Raw genomic sequence first — 20,276 nt, 5'->3', positions numbered from 1 at the left:
ATTTAATTCGTTATCCGTTTTGATTTGAACCAAAAAATATGGACATCCGTAACGCTACGAAGCAAATCAATTATTAAAATACAATTAAAAAAAAAAGCAAATCACTAATACCAATATTTTTAGGAATGGATATCAAATTCGATTTGTTATATGCATATATATATATATACATATATGTACAAAATTATATATATATATATGTCATAAATATTATAGTTTATATAAGTTTTACAATATTTTTATGGATTAAATTTATTATATTAAGTATTAAAATTTAAAAAGTTAAATAATATTTTATTTTTGTAATAAAATGTTATTATTAATTTTTCAATTATTTTTTAAATTTCATTTTATTTACGGATCAAATCAGATAACCTTTAAAATTCTAAATCATTTCGGATATCAGAGTCAAAGCCTTTTTAATTTTTAATTAATTTTAATTTTATCTTTCATGTATTATTTAGAACAAAAATGTCATTTAATATTAATTAGCAATATATTTATTTATTTGTCATTTATTTTTATATACTTTTACATACACATACATGTGCACCTTGATGTGAACACTCTATAAGTATTTACCACCACTGAAATATCTATTTTTTTTTGGAAGTTGAAACATTTTTTTCTTAATGTTTCTTTCACTACCGACCAAATTATAGTAAAATGATTTGTTTTAATAATTTTTTTTCTTTTTCTGGAACTATTCTCCATTTATAAACTATGATATGAAACCATTGGCTCGACATGACGATTATCTAAAATTTATAATATGAAAATAAACAAATAATAATAATTTTTGGATTTTACCGAAAAAACTAAAAAATAAACATTCTAACAGAATAAACCAAAATAAATATTAATTTAAAATAATGGTTATATTTTAGGAGATTAAAAACCAAAAAATAACTTAAAACCGAACTGATATCCAGATTAAACAGATTTAATGTGTTTTTATTAAAAATAACGAAACTAATAATCACATTCCGCGCAAGGCGCGGGTTATTACCTAGTTATTAATTAATTTGTATTCTCGTCAAATCATTAGAAAAATTCACCAACATTTTGGTCTATTATACTTATTTTCACTCTTGGGAATCCACTTAGCTTATGGGTTATTGATGAGACATTCTTCGAATATTACTCAAGTAAATATGTATGAAATAGTTATTGCTCGAATAGGATACTAAACCATGCAGACAAAATGTATCCGTGGTACAACTCACTTTCTCAGTTCTTGAACTTTTGGTGGTGGTTTAAGGTTAGATTCTTTTATACACTCCTGGAGGACCAACGCATTTTATGATAATGCCAAAACAGTATTTTCTAAACGAATGAAATGCTTCAAAAGAATCTATGGACAAGCAATAAAAGTATTTTCTTAATATCAAGGCCATAGTTGTGTTTTGAGTTTACGTTGGCGTTACCATGTTATAAGGTAGATAGAGTTTGAGAAAGTCTATTAGATAGATTTTAGCTTGATTCCTTTCAAAAATTGTCTCTATAGTATTACATAGTCTCTGCATTACCTTTACTATATGAGAATACTGAATAGTGCCAAAAGTAGATGTGTATAACAACACACACACAAAAAAAAGACATAATATGTATCTTTTTTTTTTTTTTTGAAAAAGGGCATCATAATATGTATCTTGTTCGCACAATTTCACATGATGGAACAAGCGGCCTGGACGTTGTCGTCACTGAAGAGTGAAACGTAGTTCTCACCAGGTGTGTTTGCAGCTGGAAACGCTTGTGTGGGGTTGCGGATGTGGCCTGCGGGGGCACGTTTTCGTACATGCCAGTGTCAAATGGGTAGTAGACCATATGCTGAGGTATGTATGGCCAAAACTCTGCCTTCTTCCCTGTGCTCTTCACTCTCTTCAACACCTTGTTTGGGTCCACGTGACCGTTCACCGTTATCCGGCTCTGTTTCCGGTTCACCTCTACCGATTTTACGCCTGTACCAGTCCGCCCCAAACATGAAAATGAGTAAACAATGGTCTAAAATGATATGTATTCTGAACAAAAGCAGAGATGAATAAACGTTTACAACATCCAACTACATTTTCGTCAAAAAAAAGACATCCAACTGCATCAAGTTAATTTACCAAAAAAATGTATGAAATTACATCATATTTGAAAATAAGAATACAAATATTTTAATTATTTAATTGAATATTTAACTTAATTTTAGTAAAATAATACTTACTCGAGTTATTTAATTTACTTACTTTAAGATACTTTATTACATTAAAATATCATGTTTAGAAAATATAATACAATTTTTTAAAAAAAATATGCATTCCGGACTTTTTGAATTGTATGGTTCTAATGGTGACCAAATGAATTAATGAAAACTACGAAATATCCTTCATTCTCAAAATACATCATTTAGGAGGAATATATTTCACATGGTTTCTTTTTCCTTTTTTAAAATCATAGGATAAAAATATTTCTTATCAAATTTGAGAAAGAAGAATAAGTAACATATATATATATATATGTATATATACATTCCTCCTGAATCTAATTAGTTTTTCATTTTCATTTTTTTCATATTGTTCTTTCCGTGGCTACCAGTTAGTCATAAATTTTTCAGAACAAAAAACTTTGTATAGTCTTTTCCAAGCAAATGATTCGTATAAGTTATATTTGGGCAGCTATGAAATTGTAATTTTAAGAGAAGAATAAAAATCTTCAAAAGTAACTTAAATCAAAGAGAATAAAGAAAATGGAAACAAAAAGAGAAAAGAAAAAGATAGATTGGCGCAAAGTTTTGATTCAAAGTCAGTGAGAGATGAGAAAGAGAACCTTTCATGCGACGAACCACGTTTCTAACTCTTCTTTCACAACCATCACAATCCATTTTCACCTTGATATCCACTGTCTACAAAAAAACATTCATTAACATTACTAAATAAACACATTCATTATTTGATTTTTTTTTACTTGACATCAAAGTTTTGATTCAATGTTATTGCATAATGTATGTCATCTAGCTATGATGTACCGACGTACATATACACAACGAAAAAGTTGATGATGACGTTTTGAAGAAACATGTTTTAAGAAATAAGATGGATAAACATGTTCTAAAACATAATACATGAGTTTTATGCACACACGAAACGTGCTGGCGTATAGTTTTGCAAATTGATTAGAATATATATATATATATAGAGTATTGTTTACATTAATAACCAAAAAGCCGAGAAGTAAAGATATTAAGAGAAGAACAAACCTGCAATGGCTTACGCTTGGTTTTGGCATTAGAGTATGTATAAGAACAGAAGCTAGAGATATAATCAAATGCACCCATTCCTTTCTTCGCCAAAAAAATTATGTATTAATATATGATCAAATGGGTGTAAATATTTTTTTTATGTGTTTGTATGGGTTTCTATATGTGTATGAGTGTGTGTGTGTGTGTGTGTGTGTGTGTGTGTGTGTGTGTATTGGGAGAGAAGGGAAAGAACCTTTCTTATATAGAGAAGGAGAAGAGAGTAACGTGACATGCATTCAAGATTCCATGTTATATAGGCTTTCTTCAAAAATATTAGTGGTCTATTTTCATTTAAAAGAATGTAACTCTTTCCCACGAGAATGTTGTAGAAGAAAAGGTGTATTAGGAACAGAAAGTGATAAGCAAAATATACAACAATAAAAAAAAAAACAAATGAATCTTCTCCTGAAACTTAGTTTTCAATTCGAACTAGAAATTGATGAAACTGAAAGAGCAATGTGATTAAGCTAAACAGCTATTTTGATATAATAAAAGTGTCACTTTCTTCTTACTATTGGAGTGAGAAGTGATGTGCTAAAGAGCTCTTTATTGGCCTTACTAAACAACGTTCCTTTTCCATTGGCCTTTGCTTTGGTTTCGGTTCAAAGACCATGGCTTTGTCACCCAATTATTATATATCAAAAATACTCCCAATAATTGCCTAATATGATTTCTCAACTTAGAAACCATTAAACTTTATATACACAGACACTATATTATAAGATGCGTTGATCAAAGCTAAAATGAATGATGGCCTTTGTTTATTGTTTGACTAAAATCAGTGAGCTATATATGCTAAAACTTCAGATGCGTTGTGCCACAGTGTGATGTTGAGTTACAAATTATCTCTGACCTTCCCTTTTTCTATAGTTGCGTATATAAACATATAGTTCGTGAATGATGGGTGCGTGAGCTTTAGGTTATGAAAACTATAATATAAATATTTAAGTATATACGTCGTACCATATGATATGATGTTAATATAGTATTATATTGATGATCAAATTGACATATGAATTTCAGTTAATATACGGAGAGAAGTACATCATACGCTGACATGACGTTGAACCCATGCTTATTGTTTTGTATAATTTATAAGTTAACTTTATACTGGATTTAGAATCTTCCGTTTATGTATTTGAATTTGAAGAATGTATACCTCTTTGTTTTTTTTCCTTGAATGAAGGCAGTGAGAAAAATAATAATAAGCTAACTTTATACTGAAACATATCATAGAATTTTTAAATCGCTCGTAGAATCTAAGCGACTTGTGTTGGACAGCTCTTGATTTGACTCTGTGGTCAGTCTTTACAGCTTTAAATCAACCGTTGATTTTTGACATTAGCTATCAGAATCCAAAACAATTGCCACAATTTTGTTTTATTTTTGTTTTAGAATAACTTCAACTGGATAGTGTAGGATTTTTAAAGTAAAGTCCAGAGTCCAGACTGTCAACTTATACTATACGAATTCGAACTATTGTATATTTGGAGAGATAATATACTAAAATAAAATGGATGAAGTTATTAAAAATTGGAGTTGACAAATAAAAAGCCATGCTTCCACTCAGAGAAGTGGGCTAAAACCACTTGCCCAAAATACTTCTCAGACAGTATGGTTATTTAATTTTATGACAAATTTGCATGTCATGTCGACTCGCAAGTCTTTTCAGGTCAACAACATATAAAAAGCATCCCAAGAAACTCTTATTACAAACTTAACACCGTACAATCTCAAAAATCTTTTTAACACATAAGAAGACCGAAAGAGTGTTTGTAACTCCAGCTTGATCCTAGACGCCTCTTAAACCTGCTGCAACCGTCTCTGGCAGCGTCTTAGTAGCGGTCATGGCGTCTGTAACATGGTTGAAACATATAAATTTAAATGGAATTATGCAGTTAATAATAATATGTTTTCTTGATCAAAGTTTACCTGCTGCGGCGATCATAATCCCTGTGTCTTTCCCTAGACCGTGACCGGTCCCGCCGGCTTCTTGAGTCATAGTTTCTGTCATGTTCACGGTGGTCATGATGCCTGTCGCGTTCTCTACTCCTACGGTCAATATCTCTTCCACGGTCACGGCTATCCCCTCTGTCTCTATCTCTACTTGATTCTCGCTCTCTGCTCCTCTCCTTTGACCTGAGATTGGTAGTTTTTCAGCAAAAATGTTAAGGAAGCAAACCAAGAACAAGCTTAGGAAAGTAAACCTCCTTTCTTCCACCCGTTCCTTGTGAACTTTGTTTTTCTCCTCCTGAAGAAAACAAAACATAAAGAACGAACTTAACTATATTTTTGGTAATGAACTGAATAAGCCAAAAACCGACGGTATATAAACCGAACCAAACCAGAGTAAATATTTTACTCTGGTTTTAATATAGTAGCTATTTTTTATAAACCGAAGAAACGATTGAACCCTCACAGTAGAAAATTATATTGTTTGTTATTACCTGAAGCTCTGCTAATTTGTCACGGATCAACATGTAACCCAAATGAAGCTTCCCTCCAAAATGATCAGCTAACCGACGATCACTAAAGGCAGCACAAAAGATTTTTAGTATTGCCAAATACAAATCAAAGTGACATAGATATAGTTTAAAGCTCAATTATTTTATTTATCTCTAACAACAGGCACAATAATATCAAGAATAGAACGCACATTTATTAGCTGCAATAAGTAATCCTGGGCGCAAATAGTAGCCTGCTGCTGGTGAAAAAGGAGGGTACAATAGCCGGTGTCAAAATAATGAAACCACTTTGCAACTCAGGAATCTATTACTTACTAGCTAAACGCCAAGGAGCTATAACGCGTAATTTTTTTTTAAAAGTAACGAAACTTAACTTGTCATAGATGCTCAAAAATGCTCCGCATATGTCACATAGACGCAGCTTCTGGTCTGTCTGATAAAACAATGTAACAGAGAGTGATGAGATACGGTACAGAGCAGGGATGAGAACATTACATTCTAAAATCAACAGACTAAACAAACTATAAAACACAAACAAGAATCATGAATTTTGAGGGCATCTATAAGCAATAAATTTCAAAAAGGTGATAACAAGGTGATTTTTACTTACAATGCGCACATCAGCAGCAGTGAACTTGGTTGAATCCACAACAGGTTCTTGCCTAGGAGTAAGCTGAAACATATAACGTCACAACACTCTTAAGAACTTATATAAAAATAGGGGGAAAAATATAATACGACAAGTGAAGTAGGGAGGGAGAAAAAAGCATGCCGAACTATTCAAGCAATGTACTCGAAACAAGACAAAAGAGAGATCCCTATTTCAACAGACTTCATTTACAACTCCACATCCTATGAAGTATCTCTGAGATAAGTGCCAAACCAAAAAAAAATTATTTTAAGAAAGAAAACAAACCTTCTTAAGAGCTTCAGCCTCTTCTAGTGCTTTCTGCGCCTCATCGACCATTCCTTGTTCCCCTGAATGAAGATAAAAAAATAAAAACAGAAGCCGCAATATTAGACTACCTTCAAGAAACTTCAACATCACCACATATAGCGAAAGAGATACAAGATCAGAAGATATCCCCTTACCAAACTCTTCAGCTTTCTTTAATTTCTCATTGATCATCTCTTGAGTACGAGGATCAGGCGGAGGTAATGCTGCAGCTGGTATGGGCTGTGGCAAGGACGCCCTATCTTTGTTGAAGGCCTCCAACAGCAGCACAGCCTGTGGGGGAAACAAGACAAAGGACTTGACTGTTAATAAACTACAAGACGCAACAAATAGCAAAGCATCTAATCACAGACCTGTAAGTCAGCTCTCTTAGTCCTCATCTCTTCAACTAACTCAAGTGCTCTAATCTTCAGATCCGTTTTTCCTTCAAGATCTGCGATATAACATCACCATTTTAAAGATTAATCAATAGCTTTTCCGAAGAGCAAGCAGATAAAACATTTAATAGTGAATTAAGGAGCTTAAAAGATAAATATTTATATTACCATGCAGGTCTGCTTCATTCATCTTCTCTTTGATTTGTTTTGACAGCTCAATAATTTCAGGTGACTGCAGTAAAACAAATGAAATGATGAGGAAAAGCCTAAGTTAAACAATAAGACAAAAACTTAGATCATCATCACCTGAGTAACTTCGGTGACAGAAATAGCAATAGCAGCTTTGGCATCCTCTTCCTGAAGACGCTTAAGAGCCCTACCAATCTTCCTATCACACTCAACAATCAGCCTGTCTATCGCATCTTCCAACTCCCTATCGTAGTTGTCAACACCTTTTGCCTTTGCTTCTCTATATCTAAGAACGAGTCAAAGGCCACACAGTACAAATGAAAGAAATAAAGTTCCACTGCACATAAAAAAAAGGATACTCTTTCCTCAGCTGCAAAGAGTGCACCTTTGGGCAAGGACCCATATCCATTTTCTGATAATAATAACAATAAAAAAATCAAATCAGCAAATCAGTGAGCCAATGCACTCTGAAGCATTCAATATACAATTAAAGCTCTTTTCACTAAAGCTCTCTCCTTTTGTTATCATGGATGATAAAGTTAGGATTTTTCGAGATACTAATTGAAAACCCATTAGCCCAAGGCGTCGAGGATATGCAACTCACCGTTAATTGGAAGAGCTCGTGAGGGCAGAGACCAGATAGGTAGAGACGACAGACATCGCGGTCGTAGTATTTGCGGTTCACCTCCGTGACGTCACCGTTTCGGTTAGCTCCCATGAGCACATCGAGCTGCTTTCGCATGGCGTCCATCTTTCGTTTTGTCTCTTTTGAGTCACGATTCGATCCTCCCTTCGGACAGAGAGATACTACTGTGTTTCGATTTTTTATTTTTTGTTAATTAGGGTTCAGTCTTTCAGTTATAGTCCCTTAAGATTAAACTAGATTTGGACCTGCACGCCCGTGCGGGTGTATTTTTAAAATATATACAAATAATCAAACGTAAATATCTTAAATAGTTAAAATATACTCAAAACTCCAAAAATACTTAAATAATTATTAATTTTCTATCCAAATATTTAAACCAAACCTATTTAAATTGGTTATCCAAATCCGAACCAAATCTTAAAAAATCTGAACTGAACACGAAATCCCAAAAAGACCCGAAAACGAACCCGAACGCCCACCCTTAATCACTATTATATATATCCTATATGTGTCATCATAGGTTACAAAATATGTGTTATCATATAATTAATCGTATTTTATACGTACCATCAAATAAGTTTTTTATAATTAATAATATTTTATACGTACAATCATATAAATAATCATATATATTATATTTTAAAATTTAATGTGAAATATAAAAACCATAACGTAAGTTGGTGTTTAAAATTGGGCTTTGTATTGTATTTTTCTTATATATATTGAAAATATTTTTATAATAGTTATTAGAAAATATGTTAGTAAAAATCAAATTTTGAATATATATATATATTTTTTTTTGAATGAATTTTTGATATAAATCAATTTTAAATTATTGTTTTGATTTTAATATTTTATATATCAAATAACATAGACCCATTACTTTTTAATATAACTAGAGATTTTTTCCGCGCTTCGCGCGGATTATGTCTTATAAATTTATTTTATTTATAATATTATTTGTTAATTTTTTTCTTTTATATTAACTTCTTGTTTTTCCAATGTTAGTTTTTTTTAATTTACATTTATATGTTAATAATTTTTCATTTTTTTGTTGAAGATGGAGAATTATATTTTTTATTGATGGTTTTTTGTATGTGATAGTGACATAAACTTTTTGAAATTTTAAAATAATATTATATATAGTACGATTAACACATTAAAGAAGAGAAACATATTCAGACACATTTTACACATATGCATAATTTTAAACATTATATATGTATATATTATAAGTTTGAAACATGTAAATGCTTTCTAAAGCTAAATACTTGTTCTGAGTTTACATAACTTATCGAAAGTTTTATCTCTTTTTAAATTCAAATCACAGAAAAAATATAAAAAAGTCAGTATAGATAGGTTTTTTGGGCTTTTAAATCAACACTGAAAAATTACATGAATCAGATAACAACAGTTTTGTAAACAACTGGATAAAATTTGACCGAGCCAAAGATTTTCACACAATATGTTCTTTCTTCTTCAAATTGCGAAGAGCCTATAGGCACAAGAAAAAAATCATAATTTTTGTTTTCACTTATATAACATTTTTTCTCCTTTACACACGGAGTTTATTACACTGCTATAAGCAATGTAGAACTCTATTCATATAAGATTCACATCTATGCATTTTGACAAAGAAGAATTTCAGCCATCTTTAGTTTCGGAATGTACCAACTTCAGTCATATACACCATATTTTCTCTATGATTCAAAACTTATAATTTTAATATATGTGCAGATTTCCATGTGAAAAGGCACGCACGCCATCTATCATTCAACCTATTACTTTTTCCAAAGTAAACACTATAATCCTCGTTTGGTTAGCTCCACAAACTAATCTCTTTGGATCAGTTTATCAAAAAATATGGATACTAATGTCAGAAAAGAATATAAACACTATCAACAATACATATTGGCACAAGAATATTTGGTTCAAGGAACATATTCCACGTAATGCGTTTATATCATGGCTGGCTTTGCGGAGAAGACTGCCAACCAAGGATCGTTTGAGGCGTTGGGGATTAAAAGTCTCAGGAACGTGCGCCCTTTGTAATCTGGAAATAGAGACTCACCATCATCTCTTCTTTGAGTGCTCTTTCTCTCGCTTGATATGGGAGCCTTTTGCTGCTGAAGTTTGGATTTCTCCTCCGGCTGATCTACACTCTGTTGCAGCCTAGATCAATCAACCTCGCGTCAACGTAGATGCACATGCTACTCCAGTCATCAAGCTCTACTTTCAGTCATGTCTCCTCACCTTCATTAGTCATCCTTGCCTCTTTCGACCGTATGATGCGTGACCATCTCCTCTCTTACCCGGTAAGTTCTTCTTTCTCATCTTCTCTACTTCTTTTTATATTTCTTGTATAAGACTTCCTTAAGGCTTTTTTTACCTTGAGTTGTTGTTGGTTGTTTTTGTTTCCTTGCTGTAATAAGTTGTTTAAAAACAACAGTGTAACCTTTTAGAAAATAATAATCTTAACATCTTACCAAAAAAAAAACAACAAATATTGACTTATTTATGTGAATATATATTTTATTTTAAATCATTATAGTGGACGAATAAAACACCATAATTTGTACAACAAATTTTCTTAGATTCACCTCATCATACTCACCATTTTACCATTTTAATTACATAATTTTACATGAGCTTCTTCATCCTTCCCGGTTATTTTCTCTTTATTTATAACTACAATATAATGTTATAAATTATATATATTATAAATTAATAATTTATTTACCCTTAAAGTCTAACTATTAAAATATAACATAATTCAATATAGATATATGATTCTATTAATAAATTAGCAGTTACAAATTTGAAATTTCTAGAAATATCAAAAGTTGTATGTTAGTTAATTATTTTCTAAATGATATTTATTTTTAATTCTTTTTAGATGAGAATATTTTGGCTGAGGTGGATAGTCTCAAAAGCCTTGAATTTAGTCCCTTTTATATAGTAGGATGTAATTGACTTCCAATTTTTAGTAGCATAAGCCCATTATTTTTTTTCCTAACTTACTACTATCCGTGTTTCCAAACAGTACTATTTTTTTAACTACTATCCATATTGCCAAACAATCTCAATGTGTACTTCAACTTTAATAATATAGATAATTTGAGATTTTTCCCCAACTAACATTTTGGGCTTAGTTTTACAATTTAAAAGTATTGGGGATTTTTTTGCGAAAACAAAAGATCTTTCCTCGGCAATTATTCGGATCTTGACTGTAGACCCAACCGTAGCTACTCTAGTGGACCAGGATCTGACCTTAAGGCAATCATTTTTGGGCTTTTGAGTTAACCATAGTTATATTTTGCAGTTTTTAAATGAAAATAATAATGGTGCTACTTGAAGGATTTTTAGCTTTTTAAGTTGGGTTCAAAAAAAAAAAAAAAAAAGCTTTTTAAGTTGGGTTCTTGACTTATATTTAGTTGTCACAAATGAGGATTCCTCTGAAAACCAAAATTCAACTAAAGAATGCCATATTAAGAAGTGAATCCTTAACGTTATGTTTCATCATAAAGAATTCAACTTTCTGTAAAAAAAAAGGAGTTCCAATCATAACCTTGCCTTATGTATGCGCACGCCAATTTAACATTCGGTCAATTATGAAAAATCTGAACGATAGAAGGATTTTTCTTTTCCAAGATATATATATAATAAATTAGATACGGAAAGTAAAAGTATTCTAAAAGAAAATGAGATGTGTCAGTCATGCAAAAAATGAATGGTTGTGATGTAGAGTGGAAACACAAGAACTCCCCCGATTTGATCCAAAAAAAAAAGAACTCCCCCGCTTTAACCGGGGAAAAGGCTGTTCTTGTATAAAAAATGAAAAGTGAAATGGTTGATTTATTTGTCTTGATAAAAAATATAAAAATAGAGCATAAATATTAATAATATGACAATGACACTGGTTGGTGCAATTGCAATGTGCTAATGTTATGGGTTTTCGTACGCCGAAGGCAGACGTTTGCAGACCCTTATCATTTCCACATTCGTCTTTACATTACAGAAGATAAAATATTGTGTAATATATGAGAGATTCCTTATATAGAAGGTCTAAATATGAAAGCACTATAAACCCTAATTTCAATCAACAAGACCTCTTTTGATTTAAAATGTTAATCAACAAGAAACGATATTTTGATTTAACTAAACATGTGTATATTAGACCAAAAAATGAATAAAGTATTAAAATACTTCTGAATGAGCATGTATGTTGCTACTGTTAATGTGTATATATATAGTAAACATGTGCATGCAAATGCACAATGAATGGGTGCAAAGTAAAAGGTTTAGGGTGGAGGAATGGTAGAACAGCAGCACTGCAGCAGTTGCATTTATACTGACAAATACCTCAAACTCATCCATCTGATTTTTCAATACTATTTTCCTCTTCTTTTACCACTCTTCCTCATTTTCTACCTACATACAGGTTTTATTATTTTTGGCCACACGCTCTTGTCAGTTGTAGATATCTTGATCGACAGGTGTTTCCATTTGTTTTCAGATGGATTCTACAAGTCTTTTCTCACATCAATAAGTTAGCCCCAACACATTAATTTCCCTTTTTTGAAAAAAACACTGCTTAAAACTAATTCCTTTGTTTGGCTTTGACAAGTAATAATGGTTTTACACAAAACTCTGATCATGATATAGCTAAACCCTCATCCGTCTTTTTTTTTTTTTTATAACGTCTGCTTTATCATTAATGAACTGAGGAGTTTACATAATCTTCATGAAGAAGATTAGTTATGAAACATGGAACATAATAATAAAATCGATAAGAATCATCATTAAGGCTTCGGTGAGTAGCTAGCTTATCCGCTACTTTATTTGCTTCTCGCCCAATCCATTGGTACAGAACTCCTTCAAATCTTCTTTCCCACCATTTGATATCTCTTATCCAGTTGTAAAGACCAAAGTGCTTACGTTGATAGTTGAGAAGTTGTATAGCTTTTAGACTGTCTCCTTCAATAATAATACGTCTATACCCTTTGCTCCAGCAATATTGCATTGACATGAGGATTGCTTGTAGTTCTCCTTCTAATGCAGTACTCACTCTCTTCCCTTTTGCTTGAACAGCTCCTCTGTAGCAACCATTTGCATCTCGCAAAATCCATCCACTATTACTCGGTGTATGATCATTTATAAAAGATCCATCTACATTACATTTCATCCAATTCTCAGCTGGTTGTTTCCATCTGTGTTTTCTTGGCACACGAATAGGTATGTTGTGTCTTGGTAATTCCTCTTGCACCATCTCGACTTCCTTCCATTCATTTGCATCAGCCTTTGCATACTTGATCACATTCTGCCAATGGTATCCTTTTTGTTGAAAAATCATTTGGTTTCTGCTCTTCCATAAACGCCATAGAATCCACCATGGTAAATCCTGTAGATGGGATAGCCGCACTGAAGTTGAGCATTGTAAACATGCTTCAATCTTTTCCTCAAAAGTAGTTGTTGTACTTGTGATGATCATGTTAGAGATACCAGAGGCTCTCCAAACACATTGAGCATAAGGACAATTAAAGAACAAATGGTGTTCTGTTTCATCCTCGAGTCCACATCTACGACATAGTGCTTGTTGAGTAACATGTCTTCTTTTTAGGTTCTCCCCAGTAGGCAAACTTTTTGACAACATCTTCCACACAAAATGTTTGATCTTGGATGGAACTTTCGTTTTCCAGATTCTTTGTTTTTGAGTAACATTACCGAAGGTAGGGAGTATTAGATTTTGCTGAGGCAAATGAGTAGCGAGCCAATATCCTGATTTGACTGTATACAAACCATCTTCATTGTAATGCCACCCCATAAGATCTTGTTGTGCGTGTGGGCTGATTTTTAGTCTCAGTATACGTTCCACATCTTCATGTACTACATCTTCACGCAATTTGCTTACATCCCATTCATTCCTTCCAACTACAAAGAAATCTCGAACTTTACAGTCTGTTACACTACTGTTGTCTAGCGCTCTTGGAGGTCTTGGAAGATGATCTGGAATCCAGGGATCCGTCCACATATTAGCATGCGAACCATCTCCTATCACATACTTCATCCCTTTTGTAACTAGTTCCTTTCCATATAATATTGATTTCCACGCATAGGAAGCTTTTGTCTTCTGGACTGCTTCAAGAATGGTACAGTCCGGAAAATATCTAACCTTTAGTATTCTCGCCATAAGACATGAAGGATGTTGCAAGATTCTCCAAACTTGTTTTCCCAAAAGCGCTTGATTAAAAGTTTCCAAATCTCTGAAGCCCAATCCACCTTCACGTTTAGGAACACAAACTCGCTTCCATGAGTACCAATGCATACCTTTCCTATCTCCTTTACCCCACCAGAACTTAGCCAATAGATTATTGATGAGTTCACAAACCTCTTTTGGTAACCTAAAGACATTCATAGAGTAAATAGGTAATGCCAAAGCTATAGACTTTAATAATACCTCTTTACCCCCAGGAGATAAATGCTTTTGTTTCCAGCTTTGAGTCACTGATTTAACTTTCTCAATTATATAAGCAAACATTTCGCCTTTCTTACTTCCAAACTGCTCTGGTAGCCCCAAATATTTGCCTATACCACCTTCATTATGGATGCCGAGTAGATTCCTCATTTGAGTCTTGGTATGAGCTTGAACTTTGCTTCCAAACAGAATAGAAGACTTACTCAAGTTGATCGATTGACCAGATACTTCCTCATACAACTTGAAAATGGATTTAAGTTTCAGAGCTGCTCTTCTATTTGCTAAAGAGAAAAATAAAGAATCATCAGCAAACAAAAGATGATTCACTGGAGGAGCCTGATTGGCAATCTTTATACCCAATAAAAATCGATTAGCCATTGCTTGATTCATCATATGTGAGAGGACCTCAGCACATAAGATAAAAAGGTAACCCTCATCCGTCTTTCATTTTTACGTTTTACCATTATTAATACGTGGATGCAGTGAAATCTTATCTAAACAAAAATAACGCACATGCAATGCTATTAGCAAAACAACACAAAACACACACATGCAATGAAGTTAATTAGTTTTATCGTGGATGATAAATATGTTTGCAACCGAACCAATTATATTTCTTTTATTTTTTTAGTATTGTCCCTTCATCAAAACATAAAGTAAATGAATAACGTTTTGAGTTGAAATCAGAAAAAGTTAAACCGTATATCGAAAGTGTAATTAAGAACCTTTAAATTCGTATAATTTCACTAATTGAGTGGATATGTTGAAATAATTGAGTACCAAAGGCCTCGGGGTTATTACAGATATGAACAAATTATAAGAGAAATAATAGTATGGTTTTGCAGGTACGAGGCAATTCTCGAACGTGTGTTGGTGGTGTGTTAGATATCGCAAGCATAATAATGGAGGAAAGTGAAATAAATTATAAAATAGACAAAGAGGATCCATTGAATCGTATCTTACCAAATAAAGTCCAAAACTTTTAAATTTGTCTAAACATTCGAAAGATTATAAACACATGCACATGCTCACTATCTTTTCATTGATCCATGTGTATACCCTATTTTTGCCTCCCTAATTACCCTAATTTCCCTAAATCATTTTTAAATTCGATATTAATCGGATAAGCTCAACTACTTTACAACTATCGCTTTAGGATGTACATCTCTAGCATCCCCTACTAGTCATTCACCTCTATGTAATTATGCTAGTTTTAAGTATTACATTTATTTACTTTTTGCGTTTACAATGTTATTATAGTTGGACTGTTGGAGGACGGAATTATATGTGTTTTGAAACTTTTGGGACGTTTTAATTGGCTGAACAACAGCCACTGGAAACTTATTCGTTTCTGTTATATGTGTAAGTTTGTTCTTATATACTACATATATTTCAAATAGCTATTAAAAGTAACATCAACAAAAAAATGTGTATTGCATTTTTAAAAATGATTAGTAGCTGAGATATGACATCTTGTATGATCAAGATCACCTGTGAAGCTAACATGTCTATCTTTAGAGGAACGTATGTTTCGTTAAACAGGGATCTATGTAATTCAAATATCAGCTCGCTCGGCCATAGGTTCACATATACACATGTCTCCACCAGACACAGCATCGTTGGTCTTAGTTCGACAGCTAGCGAGTTTTGGATTTTACTATTGGTCCTCGTGTTACTCTTTTTATATTTTTGTCACAAACGACACGAATCTCATTAAAACGGAGATTTGATTTGAAAGGGTTTTTTCATTTTTGACTGATTAATTAAAATGTCATTAACCAAACTTGATAGGAGTACTATTTAATAGATTAGGCAGTTAATTATTTACTAGTTACTACCCCTACCCTTCAAACCGACCAATACATCTCCACATTTTCAAGTAAATGTTTTTTTTTTTAATTTTCTGAATTTAATTTCAAAATTCGTTTATATAATTGCGCATAATACGTCGCCTCGGAAGAAATGAAACATTATGTTTTTGACTTTTCTTCTTCTTCTTCTCTCTTCATTAAGACCAAAACCTTTTTCTCTTCGTCTTCATGCATGAACCCTAACTAAGTTCTTCTTCTCTAATCTCTCACAAGAAACCTTTTAGATCACCTTACGAACTCGATGAATAATAACTGGCTAGGTTTTTCTCTCTCTCCTTCTGACCAAAATATCCATCGTACGGGGGTCGTCGACTCTTCCACCGCCACAACAGCCGTAGATGTCACGGGGGAGTATTGTTACGATATGACTGCTGCCTCTGATGAGTCTTCAGCTGTTCGAACATCGTTTCCTTCTCCCTTTGGTGTCGTCCTCGATGCCTTCACCAGAGACAACAATAGTCACTCCCGAGGTTATTGTTTTAGAATTACTTATTTATTTTATTTGTTTTTGTCAAATTTTCTCCTTCTTCCAATGCATAGAACAAAAACCAAGACTCACGCACGCACGTAGCCCTATTTTGTTTTGTCTTTTTTTTTCGTTTTCGTTTTCTTTTCGGGCTTGTTTATTGATTTCATTTCTTTTCAGAATATCCATGTGTGGGGTTTGATGTTTGTTCATTTCTCATGAAATTAAAAGTTTGTCAATCATACATAAATACGAATTGATATTATATATTTTCTCATTTATTTAGTATCATAATATATACATATACAATTTAATTTTGTATCTTTTTTTGTTCTTACAATGAAGGAGAGAATGAACACCATTTCGTATATTATAGAACGGTGATGAAATCCAGTTCAACAAACCATTGATTAGTTACGGAATTCTTTGTTTTTTTTTATATAGATTGGGACATCAATGGTGGTGCATGCAATAACATCCACAGTAATGACCAAAATGAACCAAAGCTTGAGAATTTCTTCGGCCGCACCACCACGATTTACAACAACAGCGAAAATGGTGGAGATGGAAATGGTGGTTGTGGAGGAGGAGACGGTGCTGGTGGCTCATTAGGCCTTTCGATGATTAAGACATGGCTGACGAATCAGCCGGTGTCTAATGTGGATCATCAAGAGAATAATGGGAATGCCGCAAGAGGCTTGTCACTCTCTATGAACTCATCTACTACTTGTGATAGCAACAAGTACAACAATAGGAATAATGTTGTTCAAGAGAAGACCAATGTTGATAGCGTTGATGCTACACCTAAGAAAACTATTGAGAGTTTTGGACAAAGGACGTCTATATATCGCGGTGTTACAAGGTTCTCTTCCTTTATTTAATTTTGGATGTCTAAAATGTCGTTTGAACCGTGATTTTCTCGGAAAAGATTGGGGTATTTAATGGATCGGTTGAGAGAGTGCTACGGAATGTTCCTTGATATATATGGGCTCATATAGAATATTAATGAATATATATATATATTGGTATGCTCCATGATGAAATATGTTTGTATTAAATGTTCAGGCATCGGTGGACAGGAAGATATGAGGCACATTTGTGGGATAATAGTTGCAAAAGAGAAGGCCAAGCTCGCAAAGGAAGACAAGGTAATAATATTTAATTTATGATTTGTCATTTTTCATACACCATTTACTTTCCAACTAATCTAGGTTTTTTTTTCATGGGTGTTCTAACCTGATGGTTCTCTACTCAGTTTATTTGGGTAAGTATAAGTTGAACAAAGCTATGAATAAATAATAATGTACTTATAATCCAAGTAAATCTGTAGTCTAATTCATTTTTAATCTGATCATGCATGCAGGAGGTTATGACAAAGAAGAGAAAGCAGCTAGGGCGTATGATTTAGCCGCACTCAAGTATTGGGGAACTACCACTACTACTAATTTCCCTGTAAGTCAATTTAATCAATATTACAACACCTCAGAATTTCAAGCCAATTTTGTTCTTTTTTTTCCGGTCTGTTTAGGCTTATAAAGCCATTATCTTATTATTAATTTTTATGTTTAGTATTTGGTTTGATATCATATGCAGATAACTGAATATGAGAAAGAGGTAGAAGATATGAACCACATGACGCGGCAAGAGTATGTTGCCTCTCTGCGCAGGTACATAATGAACCGCTGTATTTATTGCTTATGGCATCTATTATATATTCTAGAAACCCATCACCCTCACGCGTACATTCTTTTAATACTTCGTTATTCATGTCTAATAATTAGTATGCATCTATATATAATACACATTTAAATATGCAGGAAAAGTAGTGGTTTCTCTCGTGGAGCATCGATTTATCGAGGAGTAACAAGGTAATCGACATAATTGATAACATATACAATATTTAAAGCCTTTTTGTTTGATGAAAAATATTCTCCCAATGGGTACGATAGGCATCACCAACATGGAAGATGGCAAGCTAGGATCGGAAGAGTCGCCGGTAACAAAGACCTCTACTTGGGAACTTTTGGTAAATTTAATTAAACTTTTTAAAACAAAATTTGTAAGCAATCAAATATATCAATAGATAATAACTAAATACTATATAATATATACTTGAAGTTTACATATGATATGATATGACATATGCAGGCACACAAGAAGAGGCTGCAGAGGCATACGACATTGCTGCCATCAAATTTAGAGGATTAACCGCAGTGACTAACTTCGAAATGAGCAGATACAACGTTAAAGCAATCCTCGACAGCCCGAGCCTTCCTATTGGTAGCTCTGCGAAACGTCTCAAGGAAGTTAACCATCCGGTTCCTAGTATGATGATCAATAATAACGTTTCAGAGAGTGAAAATGATGCTAGCGGCTGGCAAAACGCTGCGGTTCAGCATCATCATGGAATAGATTTGAGCTTATTACAGCAACATCAAGAGAGGTACAATAATTATTACAATGGAGGGAGTGCTAGGGCTTATTTTAAAGAAGAGGAAGATCAGCACCATTTCTTGAGCAACTCGCCGAGCCTCATGGCTAATATCGATCAGCATAGTTCTGCTTCGGGTGATATGGTTACTGTTTATGGAAATGTCGGTGGTTATGGTGGTCATCAAGGACTTGCAATCCCGGTTGGAACATCTCTTAACTGCGATACCTTGGCCGCTGCTGAGATTGCTTACGACGCAAGAAACCATTATTATTTTGCTCAGCAACAGCAAGGAGGAGGTTTTCCTGTGGGAATTTCGAATAATGTTGGCTCTAATATGTACTTTAATGGGGAAGGTGGTGGAGAAGGGGCGTTTACAGTTTGGAACAACACTTAGGAAAATAGTTAAAGATCTTTAATTAATGTTTGCTTTGTGTGTTGTTAACAGTTCGATTCTGTTCTATTTCTTGGTAAGCTTCGTGTGACATTTTATTAGTTTCGATTTAATTGGATAAATTTTATAAAGTATGATCACATTTTTTTTTATTTTTAATCTACCATTGGAACCATATGTTTATATTCTTTTAGAGCATGTATGTTTAGGGAAGATAAAAAATACAAAGAGGCTCTCAAATTCTGATTTGTGCACGTTGGTAACTAATTCCACATGCTCGATTCTTCTCCTACTCTACTCTTTTTGTTTTGCTTGACCAGTGACCAACATGAAGCAGGATTTATATTCTGAAGTAATGAAGGATGGTCAGGGCCCCTTCTGTTTCCCTCTGTCAGGCCCAAACGGACCAATTAGAGCCCATCAGTTTTCCCATGGGCTTGTATGCAGAAAACTCATATATAGGCAGGGAACCTAACTTGGCTTGCACTCTCCCCTCACCAAATCTTCCAACTAATTTTAATTTTTTTTTAAAAAATACAAGTACATACATATCTCTCTTTTGTTGTTGGCATCTTTTATAAAAAATCAGAATAACCATATATATTTTCAGTGTAATCAATAAGTGGGAAAGCGATTAGGACAGTAAAATGATAAGAGACTTTTAAGAAGAAGCGGTGAAGCTTGAGAAAACCGCGACCTTTAAAAGAAGACATGTTAGCTA

The 20,276-nt window shown here is 33.3% G+C and overlaps 3 protein-coding genes across 6 annotated transcripts; 1 reads left to right on the top strand and 2 right to left on the bottom strand.

Annotated features, from left to right (window-relative positions):
• Positions 1 to 1,486: 1,486 nt before the first annotated feature.
• LOC106411258 (heavy metal-associated isoprenylated plant protein 21) lies at positions 1,487 to 3,623 on the bottom strand. The gene is given in 4 exon segments (XM_048749043.1): positions 1,487 to 1,794; positions 1,797 to 1,961; positions 2,815 to 2,890; positions 3,245 to 3,623. Coding segments are annotated over 4 exon segments (447 nt in total). The 5' UTR covers positions 3,323 to 3,623; the 3' UTR covers positions 1,487 to 1,666.
• Positions 3,624 to 4,809: 1,186 nt separating this feature from the next.
• LOC106407173 (U1 snRNP-associated protein usp106-like) lies at positions 4,810 to 8,126 on the bottom strand. 3 transcript variants are annotated; one of them, XM_013847976.3, is made up of 13 exons: positions 7,877 to 8,125; positions 7,632 to 7,684; positions 7,390 to 7,558; positions 7,252 to 7,315; positions 7,060 to 7,139; positions 6,844 to 6,979; positions 6,668 to 6,729; positions 6,362 to 6,424; positions 6,126 to 6,184; positions 5,734 to 5,815; positions 5,494 to 5,537; positions 5,219 to 5,425; positions 4,810 to 5,140 (listed from the first exon to the last, which is right to left on the bottom strand). In XM_013847976.3, the coding sequence occupies exons 1-13, from the start codon at positions 8,021 to 8,023 to the stop codon at positions 5,122 to 5,124; spliced, it is 1,185 nt and encodes a 394-aa protein (XP_013703430.2). In that variant the 5' UTR covers positions 8,024 to 8,125; the 3' UTR covers positions 4,810 to 5,121. The 3 variants fall into 3 exon arrangements, 1 of the variants encoding a protein (XP_013703430.2); XR_002660262.2 differs by lacking the exon at positions 4,810 to 5,140 and adding an exon at positions 5,943 to 5,990 and having other exon boundaries at positions 5,355 to 5,425; positions 7,877 to 8,126; XR_002660263.2 differs by lacking the exon at positions 4,810 to 5,140 and adding an exon at positions 5,943 to 5,987 and having other exon boundaries at positions 5,355 to 5,425; positions 7,877 to 8,126.
• A 7,834-nt stretch (positions 8,127 to 15,960) lies between these two features.
• LOC106409762 (AP2-like ethylene-responsive transcription factor BBM2) lies at positions 15,961 to 20,248 on the top strand. 2 transcript variants are annotated; one of them, XM_048749033.1, is made up of 9 exons: positions 16,474 to 16,734; positions 17,175 to 17,592; positions 17,796 to 17,878; positions 17,986 to 17,994; positions 18,094 to 18,182; positions 18,324 to 18,397; positions 18,548 to 18,598; positions 18,680 to 18,756; positions 18,879 to 20,248. In XM_048749033.1, the coding sequence occupies exons 1-9, from the start codon at positions 16,506 to 16,508 to the stop codon at positions 19,556 to 19,558; spliced, it is 1,710 nt and encodes a 569-aa protein (XP_048604990.1). In that variant the 5' UTR covers positions 16,474 to 16,505; the 3' UTR covers positions 19,559 to 20,248. The 2 variants fall into 2 exon arrangements, with proteins under 2 accessions (XP_048604987.1, XP_048604990.1); XM_048749030.1 differs by lacking the exon at positions 17,986 to 17,994 and having other exon boundaries at positions 15,961 to 16,734.
• The last annotated feature ends 28 nt before the right edge of the window (positions 20,249 to 20,276 follow it).

This window comes from Brassica napus, chromosome A2, assembly GCF_020379485.1.
Source record: "Brassica napus cultivar Da-Ae chromosome A2, Da-Ae, whole genome shotgun sequence".
Classification (NCBI taxonomy): domain Eukaryota; kingdom Viridiplantae; phylum Streptophyta; class Magnoliopsida; order Brassicales; family Brassicaceae; genus Brassica; species Brassica napus.
The sequence above is the reverse complement of the archived record's forward strand: the minus strand, read 5'-3'. Positions and strand labels throughout refer to the sequence as shown.